Source organism: Geotrypetes seraphini, chromosome 1 (genome assembly GCF_902459505.1).
Source record: "Geotrypetes seraphini chromosome 1, aGeoSer1.1, whole genome shotgun sequence".
Classification (NCBI taxonomy): Eukaryota; Metazoa; Chordata; class Amphibia; order Gymnophiona; family Dermophiidae; genus Geotrypetes; species Geotrypetes seraphini.
The window spans coordinates 380396327-380419709 of NC_047084.1; the positions used below are offsets into that span (position 1 = coordinate 380396327).

A 23383-nucleotide genomic window follows, 5' to 3' on the forward strand; every position below is an offset into this window, starting at 1 on the left:
CCTGGAGGAAAAGTCCATAGTCTGCCATTGAGACAGATTTGGGGGAAGCAACTGCTTGCCCTGGATCAGTAGCATAGAATGTTGCTACTATTTGGGTTTTTGCCAGGTACCTGTGACCTGGATTGGCCACTGTGAAGATAAGATAATACTGGGCTAGATGGACCATTGGTTTGACCCAGTAAGGATGTTCTTATGTTTAAGGAAGAAAATTGGCTCTCCTCTTCCCTATTGTTTTTTCCTTACATGTCTTCTTTACTATTTTTAAATTTATATTTCCTTCCCATCCCATTCCTTCTGTATCTCGTTTGTCGTGTCAGTCACATGTATATAGTTTGTTTCCCTTCGATCACTGTAATTTAATATTTTTAATATTTTGTACATCGCTTAGAATTTGGAATAAGCGATTAATCAAATACTTAATAAACTTGGAAACTTAATAATAAACTTAGACACATATTGGGTGATTCATCACAGGTACTATCATCAAACTATCTATGAGGGTCACAGAGGAAATCTAGACAACACATTATTTGCTGGATTCAACGATATTGTAAAAAGTTATTTTATGGAAAAATTGCCCTGTTCGGGCATGCTTATGTTGTCTTTTCACATGTTTTTAAAAAAATCAAGGTTTGATCCATAGTAAAGAGAAAAGCATGGGACCTACTAAATTGCATGCTATAAAAGGAGATGTTAAATTATCTAATAATGTGGCTGTTTTAAGTTGTTTCATTTGTTTGTGACTGTCAAGACTACTTGTGATATTATGAACTAATGTGAAAGCATCAATAATGACATTACACCTGAGTGTATTCTAAACCCAAATCAACATTTCAGCTTGTAAAAATGACAGAAATGTGGACTATTTTTGCATGACTTAGAATTTTACTAAACAGTTGCTTCAGATAAATATTTCAATATAATAATTATTAAACCATGTATAGTAGAAATACATTCTTGTAAAAATCCTCCTCTGAGGGTAATATACAATACATTACATTACATTACATGCTTATATTCCGCCTGTACCTTGCAGTTCTAAGCGGATTACATCAGAAAGATAGCTGGACATTTCCAGGAAGAGAAATACAATTAAAGAAGTTGGTCCTAATAAAACAAAAAAGATAGCTGGACTTTTCCAGTAAAGGAATACAATTGAAGGCGTAAGGTCTAAAGCAATTTTGATGAGATGATTCTAAGAGGGGGTGAGAGGGGAAACGGGAGGGATTAGGACGTTTGGGTGAATTTCTTGAATAGTAGGGTCTTGATTTCTTTGCGGAAAGCCTTGAGGTCAGTTGAAGCTGTCAGTAGGTTGGTGATAGTGGGATCCAGTTTAGCTGCATGTGTTGCTAGTAAGTTGTCATACATCTTTTTGCGTTCAGTTCCTTTAAAAGGGGGGTAGGAGAAAGGGGATTGGGTTCTCCTCTGTCTGGTTGAGAGGTTCCTGTTTAGACGGTTGTTTAGGTGGGTGGGTGCCGTTCCGTTTAATGTTTTGAATAACATGCAGTATAGTTTGAATTGGATGCGGGCTTGTATTGGAAGCCAGTGTGAGTCTAGGAAGGCGTTGGTGATGTGGTCAAATTTTCCAAGGGAATAGATCATTCTGAGGGCAGTGTTCTGCACTGTCTGTAATTGTTTTATTAGGTAGGTGGGACAGGAAAGGTAGAGGATATTGAAATAATCCAATAGACTTAGGACTAGGTATTGGACTATGAGTCTGAATTGTTCTTTTTCAAAGAATTTTCTGATTTTGCGAAGGTTGCGCATGGTGAAGAATGCTTTTTGTGTGATTTTGTTAATTTGCACCTGAAGAGTGCAACCTCTGTCTACTGTTACTCCAAGGAGTTTGAGAGTGGGTTGTAAGGGATATTTGGTGGTTTTTATTTCTAGCTCAGTTATAGAAGGGGTTTTGTCCTTTTCAAGCAGTAGAAATTTAGTTTTATCTGGGTTGAGCTTCAGTTTGTGTTCTGTCATCCATTTTTCCACCGCTTCTAGAGTTTTTTCCAGGATGCCTGATTTGGTGGGGTCTTGTGTGTCAAAGGGGAGGAGTATGGTGATATCGTCTGCATAGCTGAATGAAGTTACTTTGAGTTTGTCTAACAGGATACCGAGGGAGGAAATGTAAAGATTGAAGAGCATGGGTGACAATGGGGAACCTTGGGGTACTCCGCAGGGATTGGTCCAAGGCTCCGATATAAGATCCTTTGTTTTTACTCTGTATGTTCTTGTTTTAAGGAATCCTTGAAACCAGTTGTATACTTCGCCTGAGATCCCTATTGCTTCTAATATCTGAAGAAGTATAGTGTGGTCGACCAGGTCAAATGCGGCAGAGAGGTCGAGTTGAATTATCAGCATCCTTCTTCCTTTGCTAAGGTGCTGTCTGGCTATGTCTAGAAGGGAAACTAGCAGTGTCTCAGTGCTGTGGTTCGATCTGAATCCGATTGAGTTGGGTGAAGTAGGTTGTGGTCTTCAAGGTAGTTGGTGAGGTATTTGGCAACCAGACCTTCTATTAGTTTAACGTATAATGGAATTGAGGCGATGGGTCGGTAGTTGGAGGGGGTGTCTATTGGTCCTTTGGGATCTTTCAGTATTGGGGTGATTATGATTTCCCCTAGGTCTTGTGGGAATTGGCCTTCCGTGAGAGTTGTTTGGATCCATTGCAAGAGGCAAGCTCTAAATTTGGGGGATGCATTTAACAGTAAATATGAGGGGCAATTATTCAGGTCGCATGACGCTCGACTGTATTTTCTGTAGAGTCGGTTCATGTCCAACCATTGCACCTTTGTAAAGTTGGACCAGTGCCTGTCAGCTGCAGTGGCTTCTTCTGTTGTAGGGTTTATTATGATCTCGTCTAGGAGGGTTGGTGAGTTGTTGAAGGAGGCTCTAATATTGGCGATCTTGTTCTTGAAATGGTCCGCTAGTTGGGTGGCCGTTGGAGGGTGGATTCCTTGAGTGGTTAGGAATGGTTGAGTGTCGGTGAGGTTCTTCACAAGTTGGAAGAGTTTCTTTGTGTCTAAGGATTCTGTGCCTATTAGTTTGGAGTAATAAGCTCTTCGTTTTTCTTTAAGTTTGATCTTGTATTGTTTTATTAGGTTTCTCCAAGCTACTTTGGTTGGTTCTTGGTTCTTTTTTTGCCATGCTCTTTCGAGTTGTCTGCAGTGTCTTTTTAGTTGAAGAAGTTCTGTGTCGAACCATTTGTCTGAAGATCTGCAGAGTTTGTGTTTTGTCTTTTCTGGGGCTAGTCTGTTCAAGGTTGTTTCGCTCAGGGAATTCACTGGTGAATGAATACATTGTGGTCTATGGAGGCGATTGAGGGGTCTACTGTGGTCCAGAATGCAAATAGACTAAGCCCCTTCTACATACCACAGAATATACTAAATACTTTACCTGTTCAAATTCATATCTGCTGGTGTCCACAATACATGGCAAGAACTAGGCAGTCCATCTCGTCCAGCCCTCCCAATCTCCTGATAATAGGATTCCATTTCCTTAGGTGCACCAAAATGAATGACTTGGCGGATGTCTGGTTTATTAATGCCCATTCCAAATGCGACAGTAGCTACAACACACTGGGAGGTAAATACGGGAAAGCACAATGTTAATTCTTGTTCATGTATTCATTTACAAGCCAACATCCAGAAAGTTTTCAGCTTCACAAACTATATATTGCAAACTGATTTTAAAATACCAAAGCATTCAGGCCTATGTATTACACAAAGATGGGCTGCTATCGCAGCCGTTCTGGTATCGAATTTAAAAAAGCAAGTCATTCTTCAAAAAACATCCATGTAAATGAGGTTGGCAGAGAGTAGCGAAGACTCACTAAATTTGCATGAGCCCATCGCTGGTGAAAGCGATGGGCACATGCGTAGAAAAAACGCAAAAATACAAACACAACACTCAGCAGCGGGAGAGATGCTCATTTTCTCTGACTGCCACACAACACCCTCCCCTCCCTGCCTCCGACTCCTCTCCCCCGTACTTTGAATTATATGGCTGACTGAAGGGATGCTTACTCCCTTCGGCCAGCTGGCCCACCTCTTCAAAATGGGCCTTACCCACCCCAGTGCATCCTGGGATGCACTGGGGAGGGGCCTGAGGCTCTGCCTGGCCCGGATGCTCCATAGGAGGGGCCTTAGGCATCCAGGCCAATCAGAGCTTTAGGCCCCTTCCCAATGCATCCTATGGGAGGGGCCTTATATAACCTGGGCTAATCAGAGCCTCAGACCCCTCCCCAGTGAATCCCTAGATGCACCGGGGAGGGGAAGGCCCATTTTGAACAGGTGGATCAGCTGGCCAGAGGAAGTAGGCATCCCTTCAGTCAGTCATCTAATTCAAGTTACAGGGGAGGGGGTCAGAGTCAGGGGGAGTATTGTGTGGCAGCGTGAGAGAATGGGCATCTCTCCCACTGCTGGGAGGGGGTTCACTTGGCAGCAGGAGAGAGTAGGCATCATAATTTAAAAAGGTGCCCGGGGGGTAAAAAATTGTTAGTCAGCTGGGACAGATCCCTCCTGTCCCAACCTACCACTAGACCACCAGAGAGGGTACAGGGCAGGGCTGTGAGAGAGGTACAGAGCCTGGCAGGGAGAGGGGCTGGCTGCAAAGCCTGGTAGGGCAGGGATGGAAGGAGGTTGGGTGCAAAGCTTGGTAGGGAAGTGGGCTTGGTTCAGAGCCTGGCAGGGAAGGGGTTTGGGTGCAGAGCCTGGTAGGGAAGGGGGCTGGGTTCAGAGCCTAGGAGGGAAGAGGGCGGGGTGCAGAGCCTGGTAGGGAAGGGGGGACAGTGTGCAGAGCCTGGCAGGGAGGGTGGACAGGATGCAGAGCCTGGCAAGGAGTGTGGGATTGGGTGCAGAACCTGGCAAGAAGTGAGGGGGGCTGAGTGCAGAGTCTGGTATAGTTTATTAAATATATTAGTACACAATTTGGTTCAGAATGGTTTTTTTCTTGGTTTCCTCCTCTAAACCTAGGTGCGTCTTATGGTCAGGTGAGTCTTATAGTGCAAAAAAAATATGGTACTTATTACTATATATATTATTCATCTCAAAAAAATGGATGAAGTAACTTATCTTAAATATCAGTGCCACCTTTTCCAACGAGCCCCGTTTCTAAAATAAAATCTCATATCAAAGACACCACACACATATTACAAATTCTGTTGACTTTACAGAATATTCAACCGCAATGGTTGCTGATTACCATGTACTGTACATTACAGGTAAGAGTCCAAGCAGTCCATATGATGTAAGGAATAGATAGACGCAGAGCATTGAGGAGAACATCGAGAAAGTCATATAGAGTGCGTGGATGAGCATTGAGGAGATGCATGGATGCTATGTTAGAGAATGACACAGGGACAAATTTTTCCCCATCTCCTTAGAAACTAATTTTCCCGTCCCATCCCCGAGAATTCTTTTCCTGTGCCTGCTCCATTCTTGCAAGCTCTGTCCTCAACTGCACAAGCCTCAAACACTTTAAAATCTTAAGTGTTCGAGGCTTGTGTGGTTAAGGCAGAGCTTATAGGAATGGGGCAGGGACAGCAACAAAACTCGCGGGGATGGGACAGGGAAATTGAGTTCCTGTGCGGATGGGGAAAATTTTGTTCCTATGTCATTCTCTATGCTACAGTCTTTGGATAATGAGTACATGGAGTACAGTCAAGGCATGGAGGCTCGACGTCAAGGAGTCATCAAGTGATGCCTGGACCCATGTCGAGGATGATACTCAAGATAAACTGAGGTTGGTTGCGTGGGGACAGTATTTGGCATCAAGTGCGGCTGCAGCATACCAGCAAGCTCCTGATGCAGCAGTAATCGAAGCTGCTACTGCAGCAATTGTGCCAATATCAATATAGGCAAACATACCGTTGGCAACTGCTGTAATGGGTGCTGAAGCAACGTAGACATCAGCATTGAAACCTATCCATGCTGAGAAGGTGACCGACTGACTGTGCATTGACACTTATGGAGTGTTGATTCAAAAGATGCTGTGGATGCACACCTATCAGAGGCATTGATTGATGACTATAGATCTAAAGCATCTTTAGATGCATGTCTATTATCTGCGTCATGTTTGTGCTTCTTAACTTTTTTAAAGGAGTCTTTGGAGCAATGCATGTTCCTGCTAATGCAAGGCCCCGGGACTGTGCTCCATGAGCAAATTGGGAATTGATGCCAGGGTCAATGTATCAGGTGCAGAAATATCGGCCATGTTGAAAAAAAGCGAGATAGAACTGAAAAATTTGGTAAATTGTAATTTTCTGGTCTTTTTTCTCCAAAACAGTTTATTAAACGATAAAGACCAAACAAAGAGAGCAAGTACAATAGCATTTTCAGGCTACAGGATACAAAAATCAGAAACAACAGCAAACCACCCAAACGGATGGAGATCGGTAGAGTCCGAGTTGGGTTCTTATACCCAGACTCGGCCAAGTCCCACCCAACAAGGAAGCCTCCTCACCCCTCACCCCTACCACCCCCCATCCCAATCCCCCCACATTAACCCACTGGCAACAGGGGTACCACTGGCTTCCGCAACCGGTTGAGAACTTGGCGTTTAATCAGAGGGGAAAGAGTATCCAAATATGACGCTCGAACGGACAAAAAAAAGCTTACTCCCAATGACGAGAAAACCGAGCTGACAAGGATTCCCAGACCATGAGCAGATGGAATTTATTGCGCCAATACCAAAAGGTGGGTGGGGAGTCCTGTTGCCAATGATTTAGAATACATTTCTTACCCACTATATAGTAATTTTCTGGTCTTAAAGGACCTCTTCTGTTTTCAAATGTAGATGGTATAAGAAATGCCTTGATGGTCAGGATCAAGGCACTGAACACACCAGTTATGCGGATCACTGACTGACATGGCCCCATTACATCGAGCACATTGCTCGAAACCATGAGGCAACTTGGATATGGAAGGAAAAATAGCCAACGCAAAATTGAAAGGCTCCAATGCTATGGAGCCAAAGAGAAAATAAACCAACAAAAGACAATGATGCCATCTGAAGAGGGGAAGGATAAGCCAAATGGCCATCTAAAATAAACATATGTGAAAAACTCTAAAACCAACGTATAATATACACAAAGAAAAAAAAAAGACTTAAGAAAAATGTGGAAAGACAAAAAAATCAAAAGAAATTTCAATGCGCTGAAGAGACCTTTATGACACAGCTACTCGGTTCCACGAAAAACAAAGAACTGAAGGACCCGTGAGCCGATGTTAGGTGGGAAGTCACACACGTGAGTACAGTACAGGTACTGCTAAAGTAACAGTACACTTTGGTACATATTCATATCGGGTTCCGTGGATGATATCACCCATATGTGAGAATATTCTGCTTACTTGTTCTCAGAGAATGTTTGTGCTTCTTAGCTTTCTTACATGTTGTATCCCTCAATACACAAGGCATAGATGAAGAGGAAGTAGACTCTTGTCTTTGTAAGAAGCATGACACTAGATGCTCTGGATGCAGGCATAGGCACTCAGTGTCGATGCTTATGCCTGAGTCATAGAAGGCTGGCACTTCGTAGTGTCCATACCAGGTTTCATGGATGATGTCACCCACATGAGAATATTATGCCTGCTTGTCCTCGGAGAACTCAATTTACATCACTTTTCACAGTAAAGGAAATTTAAACAGCCAAGTTTTCAAAAGTCATCTACAATGTTCAAAATTAGTAGCAATTTGGATACTTTCTGGAAGATCATTCCAAATCTTAAGTAAAATTAGTCATATGAACCCATTTATATTTTTATTTCCTTTACATCCTAAGAATATCTACATGTAAATCACGTAGAAATATGCATGCTCTTGTTGGCATGTACTGTATATTCGTAAGCACACGTACACTTGTACAATTTTATAAAAGTCATTTTCGATGTATAACATATGCTTTGTATGCAGAAAATGTTTTACAAAATAGCCCCCTTTATGTGCAGCAAGGATTGGAAATAAAAAAATAATATTCCCATCCATATCCTATCCCTAACTTTGGATCACAATCAGGTAAACCTTGCCTGTGGAAACATCTCTAGCTCTGAGGTGGGATTATGAACCATTCATATTCATTTCCAAATATACAACATCCAAACAACTTCTCAGCACAGAACCCTGGACGGAAAGCAAACTGCTCTCATACCTGAATTTCATCTCTCATGAACTTGTGATGGACTTCTCTTCTTGCTTTGATCCCCATACCAGCATGATATGTACCACAGGCTATGCTGAATTTCATTAGCTCAGAAGTTACTTGCTCAGAAGTTTTTCTCGATGGGCAATAAATTATAGTAGGGCCTTCAAACTCCCAACCAGACCTAAAGATAACAATAGCATCTCATGTTAACAACTTATCAGAAAGCCTCTTTCTCATTTCATACATTATATTTCTATCCTGCCTTTTTATACAAATCTAAGATAATTCAAAAATAACATATATAATGAGAATACAAAACATGTTATACAAACATATTTAAAAATCAACATTGAGATAAGGCCAAATATTTTAACTGCAGAAGAAATCAAGTAAACTAGAAATCACACAAAATTTAAAAAATTAAATTAATATCAACTCTCAGAAAATCATGATACTCGTACTATAAATAAAATATAAAAAAAATCAACAATATGCTAACCCAAAGAAATATGTTTAAGAAACCTAAAAGCAAGGAAGTCCTGCTTTTTAATATATTTATCAATGTTCTAGAGATGGGAATAACTAGTGAGATAATTAAATTTGCTGATGACTCAAAGTTGTTCAAAGTTATTAATTTGCAAGAAGATTGTGAACAATTGCAAGAGGACCTTGCAAGACTGGGCATCAAAATGGCAAATGACGTTTAACGTGAGCAAGTGCAAAGTAATGCATGTGGGAAAGAGGAACCCAAATTACAGCTATATGAGGCAGGGTTCCACATTAGGCGTCACTGCCCAGGAAAAGGATCTAGATGTCATTGTTGAGAATACAATGAAACCCTAAGCTCAGAGTATGGCGGTGGTGGCTAAGAAAGCAAACAGAATGTTAGGAATTATCAGGAAAGAAATGGAAAACAAAGATGAAAATATTATAATGCTTTTGTATCACTCCATGGTGCAGCTGCACCTCAAATACTATGTGCAATTCTGGTCACCGCATCCCAAAAAAGATATAGCGGAATTAGAAAAAGTACAGAGAAGGACAAAAAAATGATAAAAGGAATAGGAAGACTTCCTTATGAGGAAAGGCTAAGGTTCTTCAACCTGGAGAAAAAGACACCTCAAGGGAGATATGATAGATGTCTACAAAATATTGAATGGAGTGGAGCAATTAGTTGTGAGTCGCTTGATTACTCTTTCCAAAAATAGAAGGACTAGAGGGCATGTAATGTAGCTATTAAATAGTAGATTTAAAACAAACAGGATAAAATATTTCTTCACTCAACGTGTACCGATAATTAAACTCTGGAATTTGTTGCCAGAGAATGTGGTGAAAAGAGTTAGCTTAGAAGGGTTTAAAAAAGGTTTGGATAACTTCCTAAAATAGAAGACAATAAGCCATTATTAAGATGGATATAGGGAAATCCATTACTTACTCCTAAGATAAACAGCATAAAATCTGTTTTATTCTTGGGAACTTGCCAGATACTTCTGACTTGGATTGGCCACTGTTGGAAACAGGATACTGGGATTGATGGACCTACAGTGGCGTACCTAGGGTATGTGGCACCCGGGGCCCATCATTTTTTGACACCCCCCCCCCCCCCATGTAAAAAAATATTTTTTGTAATGACCATGAAACGGAATAAATGGTCAGAATAGAAACAGGCAGTGAAAATTTTCTTATATTCCAAACATAACATAACATAAATTATGTCTGAATTGTCATGACATCAGAAGTACATATGGAGTAGTTGCAGGTGATGCTTGGGACAGTTCTGATTGTGTTAGTTCGGTTTTATGTGTTTTTTTGAATAGAAGGGTTTTTATTTCTTTTTGAAGGTTTTGCAGTATGTGGTCGATGTCAATTGGTTGTAGGGTTGGGGGTCGAGTGTTGCAGCTCGAATGGCTAGGAGGTTGTCGAACAGTTTTTTTCTTTTGACGTTTTTGGTTGGAGGGTGTGTGAATGGTGCGTGAGTTCTCCTATGTCTGTTTGAAGTGGATTGAATTATTTAGCTGAAGAAATTAGTTAACCCCTCATCCCACACACATTAATTCTCTTCCATTTTTGTTCCCATTATAAAAAACACTGATAAGTTCTCAGAAAAAAAATACATTAAAATAAGAAGTGAAAACAAAGGCCCCTACATTACATTACATTACATTACATTAGTGATTTCTATTCCGCTTGTGCCTTGCGGTTCTAAGCGGATTACAAGTTAGAGGACTGGACATTTCCAGTAGCATTGCAGTACATGTAATCAAGAGTGTGTCCAGTTACAATTGTTAGTCTGGACTTTTCCAGGAGAAATTGATAGCAGGTAGTAGATAGTGATAGGTTGTTTAGACGAATAGAGATAATACTGTCCGGATTCAGGGTGTTGCTGGTGGTGGTGATGGAGGTGGTTGTGAGAGCATTTTCTAATACTTTTGTGAGGTTATGATGATGGGAAGTGTTTTTTGAAGAGATGAGTTTTGATTTCTTTTCGGAATACTTTAATGTCTATAGATTTGGTCAGTAGATTGGTGATGGTAGTATCGATCTTTGCTGCCTGTGTCGCTAAAAGGCTGTCGTATAGTTTCTTTCGTCGTGTTCCTTTGAGAGGGGGGTGAATGAATAGGCTCTGAGTTCTCCTTAGTCTGTGTGAGAGGTTACGGTGTAGTCTGTTGTTTAGGTAGCTGGGGGCTGTTCCATGTATTACTTTGTATAGTAGACAGTAGAATTTGAACTGGGATCTTGCTTTTATTGGTAGCCAGTGTGAGTCTAGGTATGCTTTGGTGATGTGGTCATATTTGCCGAGTGAGTAGATGATTCTGAGGGCTGTGTTCTGAACTGTCTGTAATTGTTTTATCATGTAGTTTGGGCATGATAGGTATAAGCTGTTACAGTAATCTACAATACTTAGTACTAGGGATTGTACTAATATCTTGTATTGATCTTTGTTGAAGAATTTTCTTATTTTTCTTAGGTTACGTATTGTGAAGAAAGCTCTTTGGATGATTTTGTGGATTTGAGACTGCATTGTGCAGTTTCTGTCTAGTTGTATTCCCAGGATCTTGAGTGTACTTTGCATTGGGTACTTGATTGTATTTAATACTAGTTCTGTGAGAGATGGGTTTTTTTCCTTCTCTAGTAGTAGGAATTTAGTTTTTTCCGAGTTCAGTTTTAGTTTATGACTTGACATCCATTTTTCTACCGTTTCCATTATTATTTTCAGGTGGTTTGTGGATAATGGGTCTTGAATATTAAAGGGGAGGAGGATAGTTATGTCATCCGCGTAGCTGAATGATACTGTGTTTAGGGCGTCTAGGGTTATGCCTAGGGATGCTATGAAGAGGTTAAATAATATGGGTGATAATGGTGATCCTTGTGGTACTCCACATGGGTTTGACCATGGGTCGGATATGTGCTCTTTTGATTTGACTTTGTATGTTCGTGTTTTGAGGAAGCTTCGGAACCATTTGTGAACATTACCTGAGATTCCTATTGCGTCTAATGTCTGGAGTAGCGTGTGATGGTCAACTAGGTCGAATGCTGCAGAAAGATCGAGTTGAATGAGAAGCAGCTTGTTTCCTTTGCTGAGGTGTTGTCGGACAATGTCTAATAGTGATACCAGTAGAGTTTCTGTGCTATGGTTGGATCTGAATCCGGATTGTGATGGATGTAGTATGTGATAGTCTTCAAGGTAGTTGGAGAGGTTTTGTGTGACAAGGCCTTCTGTTATTTTAATGTATAGTGGGATTGAAGCGATTGGTCTATAGTTTGCAGGATTATCTATAGGACCTTTGGGATCTTTTAGGATAGGTGTAATTATGATTTCTCCTAATTCCGGTGGGAAATGACCTTCACTTAATGTTGTTTGAAGCCATAGTGTGAGGCTAGCTTTAAATTTGGTGGAAGCTGTTGCTAGTAAGTATGAGGGACAGTTGTTTAAGTCACATGAGGATTTGCTGTATTTTTTGTAAAGCCTGTCCAAGTCTGACCATTGTATCTTTGGGAAGTTTGTCCATATCCTGTCTGCTGGGATTGCTTCATCTGTTTTGGGATTGATTCGTATTTCTTCTATGTTGATTCTTGAGTTGCTGAATGTGGATCTGGTTGTGATGATTTTGTGTTTGAAATGATCCGCTAATTGGGTGGCTGTGGGAGTTTGGTTTCCTTGGGTGGCGAGAAATGGTTTGGTATCAGTGAGATTTCTTACGATGTTAAAAAGTATTCTTGTGTCTGGTTTTTCGGTGCTGATGAGTTTGGAGTAGTAGTTTTTTCGTTTTTCCTTCAGTTTGGTATTGTATTGTTTGATTAGGATTTTCCATTCATCTTTAATGTGATTGTGTTTTTGTTTTTTCCATGTCCTTTCTAATTGTCTGCATTTTCTTTTTAGTTGTAGAAGTTCGTCGTCAAACCATTTATTAGATGGTCTGTCTATTTTGTTTTTGTTTTTTATTGGAGCTAGTTCGTTTAGTGTAGATTCACTGAGGGTCCGCCAACTGTTTATGAATTCTTTGGGGTTATTGGGGTCGATTTCGGGGTCGACTGTGTTCCAGAATGTGTGAGGTTCGATTTTCGGTCTGATCTTGATGAGTGATTTCTTTGGGATGGGTTTGTTGTTATTTTGAGTCCAATTGATGGTGAATGAATATTTGTAATGATCTGACCATAGAGTAGGGTGCCAGGACCCGTTTGAGATGTAGATGTTTTGTTCGTTTTGATTTGGAGATGAATAAGCTGCTATATCGAGTTGATGACCTTTTTCGTGTGTGGGTTCTGGGTTGAGAATTTGATAGGATAAAGTGTTGAGGTATGAGAGTATATCTGTTGTTTGTTTGGATGATTGATCTTCTAAGTGGAGATTTAAGTCTCCGAGGATCAAGTTATGTGTGGAGGAGAGTGAGTTCTGGAAGATGAATTCTTCAAGTTTTTGTTTTGAGGTGTTCCATTTACCTGGTGTAATGTAGCAAATAAGACAGTTCAGGTTTCCATTGAGTGATTTGTCAGATATTTGGCAGGCTAGCAGATCTAGATAAGGGGTGGAGTGCTTGGTTAGTACGTCGATGTTGAGATTGTTTTTTGTTATGATTGCTAGACCTCCTCCTCTTCTGTTTTCTCGACATACTAATTCAAGTTTATATCCTTTGGGGCAGAATTCTGTGATGCTTGGATCTGACTCAGAGGTGAGCCATGTTTCGGTTAGGAAGAGACAGCCTAGATTGTCTTTGGTCAGCCAATCTTTGATTAATTCTGCCTTTGGGCTGACGGATCTGATGTTCATATATGCACAAGCAATTGTAGTGTATGAGAACATAACATAAGAATAGCCTAACTGGGTCAGACCAATGGTCCATCATGCCCAGTAGCCCATTCTCATGGTAGCCAATCCAGGATACTAATACCTGGTCAAAACCCAAAGAGTAGCAACATTCCATGCTACCGATCCAGGGCAAGCAGACACTTCCCCCATGTCTTAATAACAGATTATGGACTTTTCCTCCAGGAATTTGTCCAAATCTTTCTTAAAACTAGCTACACTATCTGCTTTTACCATAACTTCTGGCCACTTCATTTTTAAGTTTAGATCTTTCCTTTCAAACAGAGACCTTGCTAGATGTCAAATACAGCACAAGGTAACTTCACATGGACTTAGCTGTGCAGGAAATGTGAATCTCCTCATACACCCACCATATAGTGCAAAAATGTGCAAAGGTCTGTTTTTTTCTTTTGATCACTACATAGCCTAATGCCACACAAGCAGCGCTGTTACAAACATATTCTGTAGGTCAATGCTAAGGATAACAAAGTTTCCTTCCTTGGACCAGAAGGAGATACTGATAAACCACTGGAAGAGATCCCAACACAACACCCAAAGACCCACTCAGTGTGTGAACCAGTAGAGTGGAGTGGAGTGGACTAACTGGGGGGTGGAAATGGGCCCGGAGTTTGCTCAGCAGAATTTCCCAGACCACCTCTTCCTCTCAACACATTGACACGCTGCCACCACCACCACTAGAAACACCTCACCGGGTAGGCCAGCTATGCTATAAACTTTATAAAACACATTATTATATTTTCTTATAAAGCACATATTTTAACTGAACTCTCTGACATCCTCAGCCTTTCCATTCACAAAAATAGAAGGAAGAAAAGTTCCCATTTCCTGCTGTTTCATGTCCCCGGCCTATACAATATTTTTTTTCTGCAGACCCTTCAAAAGTCTGACCAAATCCTCGTTTCACTTGCATTATAAAGTACTGAGGATGCCATCTCTCCCCAATCCCAGGTCCTAAAGTCTAAGACAGTAGCGCAAACTAATGCTGCCAGATTCAGGAAAAAAAATTTCGATTCGATTCAGCCTATTGAATTGGTTTTTCAATTTGATTTTCCTGCCCAGTTGGGTGATTTTTTTCAAAACTCCTGATGGGTTTTATAGCTTTTTCACCCCCTTTGGCTTCTCCTAACCACATTGGCGCTGTGGTGTAAATAAAATAAAGAAACAAAAAGGACTTTTCCTCTCTCTGTTAAATCCTAGCTCACGTTTGCAGTCCAACACCAGCTCTGTCAGAATACACATTTCAAATCTGACATATTATAATCACAAAACAGAAAATAAAATTAATTTTTCTACCTTTTGTTGTCTGGTTATATTTCAAATCTTGTTGGTCCAAGGCTCTGGTTTTCTTCTGATAACTTGCTTGCCAGGGTCTCCTTCTTTCCTCTTTCTGCGTGCTAACCATCCATCTGCCAACTCTGTCCTCCCTTTCCATTTCCCTTCCCTCCCCAGGAAGTCTGGTATCTTTCCTTTTTTTCATCTCCCTCCACAGATCCACCTTTTCTTAACTACCCTTTCATCCGGCATCTCTCCCTCCTTCCCCACCACCCCAGAGTCCACCATCTCTCCCTTTCTTTTCCCAATTACCCTCCTATCCAGTATCTCTATCCCTCCTCCACATCATCCCTTGTGTCCAATTTCTCTCCCTTTCAGTTCCTTCCCTCCCTAAATCCCATGGTCCATCATTTCTCTCCCTCTCCTCTATTTTCAGACCCATTATTTCTTCATCCCCCCCCCCCCCCAAAGTTTGGCATATGCACGTCTCTTTGAACACCCCCTTCCCTCCGTGTACTTCTAAACCAGGGTCCCCCCCAAGGCCTGTCCCCCCTTAAAGGTCTGCCTGTCCCCCCTTGAAGGCCTGCACTCCCCTTGAAGGCCTGTCCCACCCCCTTGTAGGCCTGTCCCCCCCTTGAAGGCCTGTCCCTCCCCCTTGTAGGCCTGTCCCCCCACCTTGAAGACCTGCCTGCCTGTCCCCCCCTTGAAGGCCTGTCCCCCCCTTGAAGGTCTGCACCCCCCCGAAGGCCTGCACCCCCTGAAGGCCTGTCCCCCCCTTGAAGGCCTGTCCCCCCTTGTAGGCCTGTCCCCCCCTTGAAGGCCTGCCTGCCTGTCCCCCCCTTGAAGGCCTGTCCCCCCCTTGAAGGCCTGTCTCCCCCTTGAAGGCCTGCACCCCCCCTGAAGTCCTGCACCCCCCCTGAAGACCTGCACCCCTCCGAAGGCCTGTCCCACCCCCTTGTAGGCCTGCCCACCCCCTTGTAGACCTGTCCCCCCTTGTAGACCTGTCCCCCCTTGAAGGCCTGCCTGCCCCCCCCTTGAATGCCTGTCCCTCCCCCTTGAAGGTCTGCACCCCCCCCCCGAAGGCCTGTCCCCCCCCCCTTGAAGGCCTGCCTGCCTACCCGCCCCACCCCGAAGGACCGCTCGCCCCCCTGGCCTCCCCGCACCACCTATGAAGCAGCACTACCTATGCTCCCGGCCTTGACGTTCAGTCCCCACCACCACCACCACCCTCGAAGGACCGCTCGCCCCACTGACCTTCCTGCACCACCTATGAAGCAGCCGCAACAGGATCGCGAGGTCAGCTATCCCTGCGCTGCTTAGGCGCTGCTTCCTGCGCCGCGTTCCCGCCCCTCCTCTGACGTCAGAGGAGGGGCGGGACCGCGGCGCAGAAAGCAGCGCCCAAGCAGCTCAGGGATAGCTGACCTCGCGATCCTGCTGCTTGCTGCTTCACAGGTGGTGCAGGAAGGTCAGTGGGGCGAGCGGTCCTTCGGGGGTGTGGGGGGACTGAACGGCAAGGCCGGGTGCACCCCTTCAGGGCTGGCACCCGGGGCGTACCGCGCCTCCCGCCCCCCCCCCCTTGGTACGCCACTGTGGACCTATGATCTGTCCCAGTATGGCAGCTCTTAAATTCTGTTACCATCATGAATATAGTGGAAGCAAATTCTATGTTTGAGGACCAGAAAAAGAAATCATTCTAGAGTCTTACATATTTCTTAGTGAATTGTATAGATATACAAAGAAGATCCTTATTACTTGATCATGGTGCTTAAAGAGGCTAATACATTTCAGTAACATTCTCTAATTTTATCCTGCATATATAATGCAACAATTTAAAAAACATACAGAAAGCCTTGAATGTGATCTAATATTTCATTGGAAAACAATGAAACTCAGTTTTCAATAAAGAAACATGCCATAGCTAGCAATACATCGAGCAGCTGCATTTTGCACCAACTACAGAGACTTAGGGCTCCTTTTACGAAGCCGGGTTAGCAATTTAACGCGCGTAATAGCACGCACCAATTTGCAGGCCGCGCTAGCTGCTACCACCTCCTCTTGAGTGGGGAGAATGTGGCGCAGCAGTTAAAGCTACAGCCTCTGCACCCTGAGGTTGTGGGTTCAAACCCACGCTGCTCCTTGTGTCTCTGGGCAAGTCACTTAATCCCCCATTGCCCCGGGTACATTAGAGAGATTTTGAGCCCACCGGGACAGACAGGGAAAAATGCTTGAGTACCTGAATAAATTAATGAAAACCGTTCTGAGCTCCCTTGGGAGAACGGTATAGAAAATTGAGTAAATAAATTAAATAAATAAATAAATTGAGCAGGCGGTAGTTTTTCGGCTAGCACGGGGGTTAACACACGCTAAAAAGGTGCTTATGATAAAGCCGCTAACGCGGCTTCATAAAAGGAGCCCTTAATAATAGCAGTCACTATGAAGACAATAACTGGGTCACAAAACAAAAATCGTAGGGGATCAAGAAAAGCATGCAAAAGAACACTAATATAAGTTTGAAAAAACCCCAGCACGAATGATTTTTATTCATCTGAGGCTTTAATGACAACCTCTGATACAATACAACACCTAGCTACGAGGAGGTGCTAAAAAGTTCTCAGCCCAACTTACTTCCTAAATTCTGAATGTTATTTTGCAACTGTAGCTGAAAAGAGTGTTATTTTATTTTGCAAAGTGTCAGTTTGCAGAATCGTAAAGCTATGTTTTGACATTGTTTAAAATCATTGATTGAACCATGTCAACAAAAAGTATGGAATTTTCAAGTGTGGAGGACAACACGAAGAGGCGATGATCTGCAAATATTCTCACAGATAGAAACAGAGAGCAGACCAGTGATATCAAGGAAACTGTTTATTAGATAAGCCAAACCCAACGTGACCATGTTTTGCACTCAGGTTGCATCAGGGGAAAATTGTTAGAAGGAGTGAGGAGCTAGCTAAAATAAAGGTAGACAAAGCGATGGGGAAGATGGTATACATCCTAAGGTGCTGAAGGAAGACTGACATATTCAATGAGTCTCTAGAGTCGGGAGTGGTACCGAAGGACTGGAGAAGGGCGAATGTGGTCCCTCTCCACAAAAGTGGAATTAAGGAAGAAGTAGGGAATTATAGGCTGGTAAGTCTGACTTCTATGGTAAGCAAATTAATGAAAACACTTTTAAAACACTGAATGGTCAAGTTTCTGGAATCCTGTGGATTACAGGACTGGAGGCAACATGGATTCACTAGAGGTAGGTCTTGTCAGACAAATCTGATCAATTTCTTTGATTGGGTGACCAGAGAACTGGATAGAGGATGTGCACTAGATGTGGTGTATTTAGATTTTAGCAAAGCCTTTGACAGTGTTCCACACAGACGTCTAATAAATAAACTGAGTGCCCTCAGGATGGGTCCCAAAATGATGGGCTGGATCAAGAACTGGTTGAGTGGAAGGCGATAGAGGGTAGTGATAAATGGAGATCACTCTGAGGAAAGGGATGTTACCAGTGGTGTGCCTCAAGGTTCTGTTCTTGGGCCTGTTCTTTTTAACATTTTATAAACAATATTGCCAAAGGGTTTTCGGGTAAGATTTGCCTCTTTGAGGATGATACCAAAATCGGCAATAGAGTAGACACGCCAGATGGTGTGAATAACATGAAGAAAGACCTGGCGAAGCTTGAAGAATGGTCTGAAATTTGTCAGCAAAAATGTAATGCTAAGAAATGCAAGGTCATGGATTTGGCCTGCAAAAACCCAAGGGAACAGTACAGTTTAGGGTGTGAAGAACTTATGTGCACGACAGAAGAGCGGGACTTGGGTGTGATTGTATGTGATGATCTTAAGGTGGCCAAACAGGTTGAAAAGGTGATGGCGAAAGCTAGATGGATGCTAGGGAGAGGTATGGCCAGTAGGAAAAAGGAAGTATTGATGCCCCTGTATAAGACTTTGGTGAGACCTCATTTAGAATATCGTGTACAATTCTGGAGGTCACACCTTCAAAAAGATATAAAAAGGATGGAGTCGGTCCAGAGGAAAGCTACTAAAATGGTATGTGGTCTTCATCATAAGGTGTATGGGGACAGACTTAAAGATCTTAATCTGTATGCTTTGGAGGAAAGGCGGGAGAGGGGAGATATGATAGAGAAGTTTAAGTACCTACATAATGTAAATGCGCATGAGAAGAGTCTCTTTCATTTGAAAGGAAACTCTGCAATGAGAGGGCATAGGATGAAGTTAAGAGGTGATAGGCTCCGGAGTAATCTAAGGAAATACTTTTTTACAGAAAGGGTGATAGATGCATGGAACAGTCTCCCAGAAGAGGTGGTGGAGACAGAGATTGTCTCTGAATTCAAAAGGGCCTGGCATAGGCATGTGGGATTGCTCAGAGAAAGAAAGAGATAATGGTTACTGCGGATGGGCAGACTAGATGGGCTATTTGGCCTTTATCTATCCTCATGTTTCTATGTGAAATAACTTGTAAGTTTCATGGCTCCACATCATTCCTTTCTTGGTTGGACTGAGAACTTTACAGCATCCCTCTTCACAAATTGTACCTCTTCACAAATTGGTATAAAATAATCAGAGACTCTAATACTATCACAAGACCATAAGAAATGCCATACTGGGTCAGACCAATGGCCATCTCCAGTATCCTATTTCCACAGTAGCTAATCCAGGCCACACATGCCTAGCAGAAACCCAAATAGTAGCAAAATTCCAGGCTATCAATCCCAAAGCAAACAGTGGCTTCCCAATGTCTGTTTCAATAGCAGGATATGGGCTTTTTCCTCCAGGAACTTGTCCAAACCTTTTTTAAACCCAATCTGTTACCACATCTTCCATCAATATGTTCCAGAGTTTAACTATTCTTTGAGCAAAAAACTATTTTCTCCTATTTGTTTTAAAGGTATTTCCATGTAGTTTCATCGTATGTCCCTTATTCTTTGTAACTTATGTTATGCTAATCAGGTTTTGTATTCCGCCTTTACCTATTCAGTTCAAGGTCAGATTACATTACAAGAAGTTGGGTCAGGTTCTCAGAAAGTTACAATGGACATTTTAATTTGACATGGATATTTAATAGAGTTGCTAGTACAGATAGATCAGTACAGTTATTAATACAGTTAGGTCATAGTTACAAATACATACAGTAATTACAAGTTTAGGTAGGTCATCTTTGGCTCATTGTTATGTCCCAGGAATTGCATTGGGCAGTTTCAAAATGGGCTTTTATAATTACCATTTCAGTTACTTCTGGATTGGCTCCCTGTCTTGGTACAGAAATGGTTTTAAAAGTTTTCTGAACCTGAGATAGTGGTCACAAGATCATAGTGTTAAGTGGTTTTTTGTTCCAGCATTTTGCTTATTGACATTGCATGGATAAGGTAATTTGTCTAGTAGACTTTATATTGTTGCATGCTGGGAATTTTAAGTGGAAGAGACTTTTGGTGGAATATATGATAGTAGAAAATCGATTCACTTGTACCCATTCTACACCACTCAGGATTTTGTAGACCTCAATCAAATTCCCCCTCGGCTGTCTCTTTTCCAAGCTAAACAGCCCTAACATCTTTAGCTTTTCCTCATAAAAGAGGAGTTCCAACACCTCTATCATTTTGGTTGCTCTTCTTTGAACCTTTTCTAATTCCGCTATATCTTTTTGAGATATGGCGACCAGAAATCAACACATGAGGTCATGGAGTGATACAGAGGCATTAAAATATTCTTGGTCTTATTTACCATCCCAACTCTTAGCATTCTGTTTGCTTTTCTAGCTGCTATCGCACATTGGGTATAGTTTTAGCATGTTGTCTACAAAGAAACCTAGATCTTTTTTTCTTAGTTATTATGTTTTCCTTGCAGGTGGACTTCAGCTCAATGAAACAACAATTGAGCTTCCAATGCTAATAGAGCACTCTTAGTGCCTTCCTGCCTGTTGACATATGTCACTACTGTGGCATTGTCTGAGAACACACTGCCTTGCCCTTCAGTGATCACTCCAAGACTACAGCGTCAGATGAATGGCACGTAGCTCCAATCTGTTGATTGACCATTTCTGCTGAGATGGTGACCAACAGCCTTGAACCAGATGACAGTTGTAATGTCCTCTCAGCCTGGTATCCATCATCAGGATCACCCAGGAGGAAATGCAGAGAGGTAAGCCCTTCAACAGGGACTTCAGCAGGAGCCACCAAATCAGGCTTTGGCATGTCCCCAGCGTCTGAGCCAGCGGCATCTGAAGAGACTCCATCTGTGGACACCATAAGAACATAAGCCATGCCTCTGCTGGGTCAGACCTGAGGTCCATCATGCCTAGCAGTCTGCTCAAGCGGCGGCCCATCAGGTCCAGGACCTGTATACTAGCCCTCTATCTATACCCTTCTATCCCCTTTTCCTTCAGAAAATTGTCCAATCCCTTCTTGAACTCCAATACCGTACCCTGTCCTATCACTCCCACTGGAAGCGCGTTCCAGGTGTCCACCACCCGTTGGGTGAAGAAGAACTTCCTAGCATTGGTTCTGAATCTGTCCCCTTTTAATTTTTCTGAATGCCCTCTTGTTCTTGTAGTTGTCGAAAGTTTGAAGAATCTGTCCCTCTCCACTTTCTCTATGCCCTTCGTGATCTTATAAGTCTCTATCATATCCCCTCTAAGTCTCCGCTTCTCCAGCGAAAAAAGCCCCAGTCTCTCTAATCTTCCATACCTTTTATCAAACGTGTCGCTCTCTTCTGAACCCTCTCGAGTATCGCCATATCCTTCTTTAGGTACGACAACCAATATTAGACACAGAACTCCAGATGCGGGCGCACCATCACCCGATACAATGGCAGGATAATTTCTTTCGTTCTGCTTGTAATACCCTTCTTGATTATTCCTAGCATTCTATTCACTTTCTTAGCAGCCGCTGTGCATTGTGCCGACGGCTTCATTGTCATGTCCACTATTACCCCCAAGTCCCTATCTTGGGAACTCTCACTCAATAACAGCCCTCTCATCATGTAGCTGTACCTCGGGTTTCTGTTTCCTACGTGTAAGACTTTACATTTCTTTACATTGAACTTCATCTGTCATCTCGTTGCCCACTCCCCTAGTTTGTTCAGGTCCCTTTGTAAATCTTTGCAGTCCAATTTAGTCCTAGCCCCATTAAATAGCTTGGTGTCATCTGCAAATTTTATTACTTCGCTCTTCATCCCCGTTTCTAGATCAATTATAAATAAATTGAATAGCAGTGGTCCAAGCACCGACCCCTGCGAAACACCACTCGTGACCTTCCTCCAGTCCGAATAGTGGCCCTTCACTCCTACCCTCTGCTTTCTGCCCGCCAACCAATTCCTGATCCATTTGTGTACGTCTCCTTCCACCCCATGGTTCTTTAGTTTCCGAAGTAGGCATTCATGGGGTACCTTGTCAAAGGCTCTTTGGAAGTCTAAGTATACAATGTCTATGGGGGTCCCCCTTTGTCCATTCGAAGAAGTGCAATAAGTTCGTCAGGCACGATCTTCCCTTGCAGAATCCATGTTGGCTTGTTTTCATAAGTTTATGCCTCTCTAGATGCTCCTCGATGCTATCTTTTATCAGCGTTTCCGCCATTTTCCCCGGAACCGAGGTCAGACTTACCGGTCTGTAGTTCCCCGGGTGAGACAGAAGCACTTCCTGCAGAGGACAGAGGTGAGTCTTTGTCCAAGGAACAACCTCTAATGATGCCACCATCGACCCTAGCACTTGAAGATAAGTGCTATGCAATGGGTGCTTGCATTGCCAAAATCTCCAGTATTTGGCTTCTGAGCTTCAGTTTGCACTTTGCATCAATTTTCCTATAACACAAGGCAGCTAAAGATAAGTGCCAATGTTGGATATATGAGTGATATTAAGCATTATGCACTTTATTTTAGTTTATTGCACTAAGCATTTGCACTTTCTATAAAACTTAGAGCTCAATGAATGATATCTGTAACCTACATAAACCGTTGGAATAATCTAATATTATTTGACGATGTAGGTATCTGAGAGCTCTTCGTTATGAGATAATGTCGTTTCTATAGACATTTGATATACAAGTCTTTTTTCTTCAGGTAGAAAAACACAGCATTCTTCCATGTTTTAGTCTGCCTTGGACAGTGCTCTGATCAGTCAATTGTCCAAATATAGATGCATCTGGATCCCTGCCTTGCACAGAGGCACTGCCGCAATGACCATCATCTTTGTAAAGGTGTGAGGCACAATTGCTAGACCAAATGGGTGTACCGAAAACTGAAAATGCTGGTCCAGTACTTGGAACCTCATAAACTTCATGTGTGCCAGAAAAATTGGGAATATGCAATTAGGCCTCCATCAAATCCAGAGGGGCCAGAAATTCCCTCAACACCACCAAGGCAATAACCAATCGAATGGTTTCTATGTGGAACCATGGAACTTTCAAAGCTACATTGACAGACTTTAGATCTAGAATTGGCCTCCAGTCATCTGAGCCTTTCTTGGGCACAATAAAGTATCTCGAGCATTTGCCCAAGCCTGATTCTTTTGTTGAAACTGGTTCTATAGCTTGTAAATCTAAGAGTTGTCTTACCATTGCCTGGACCCTTAGTACTTTTTCTGGACATCTGGCATGAGAGTCTACAAATAAATTCAGTAGAGGATGAAAGAACTCCAACTTACAGCACTCT

The 23383-nt window shown here is 42.4% G+C and overlaps 1 protein-coding gene across 1 annotated transcript in view; it reads right to left on the bottom strand.

Annotated features, from left to right (window-relative positions):
* The window catches only part of WRN (WRN RecQ like helicase), a 405773-nt gene that overhangs the window by 186445 nt on the left and 195945 nt on the right, over positions 1-23383 (bottom strand). The window contains exons 26-27 of the mRNA XM_033960777.1: positions 8138-8312; positions 3388-3569 (exon numbers count right to left, since the gene is read on the bottom strand). Coding sequence (XP_033816668.1) covers positions 3388-3569; positions 8138-8312 — 357 coding nt within the window. The remainder of the gene's footprint in view (positions 1-3387; positions 3570-8137; positions 8313-23383) is intronic.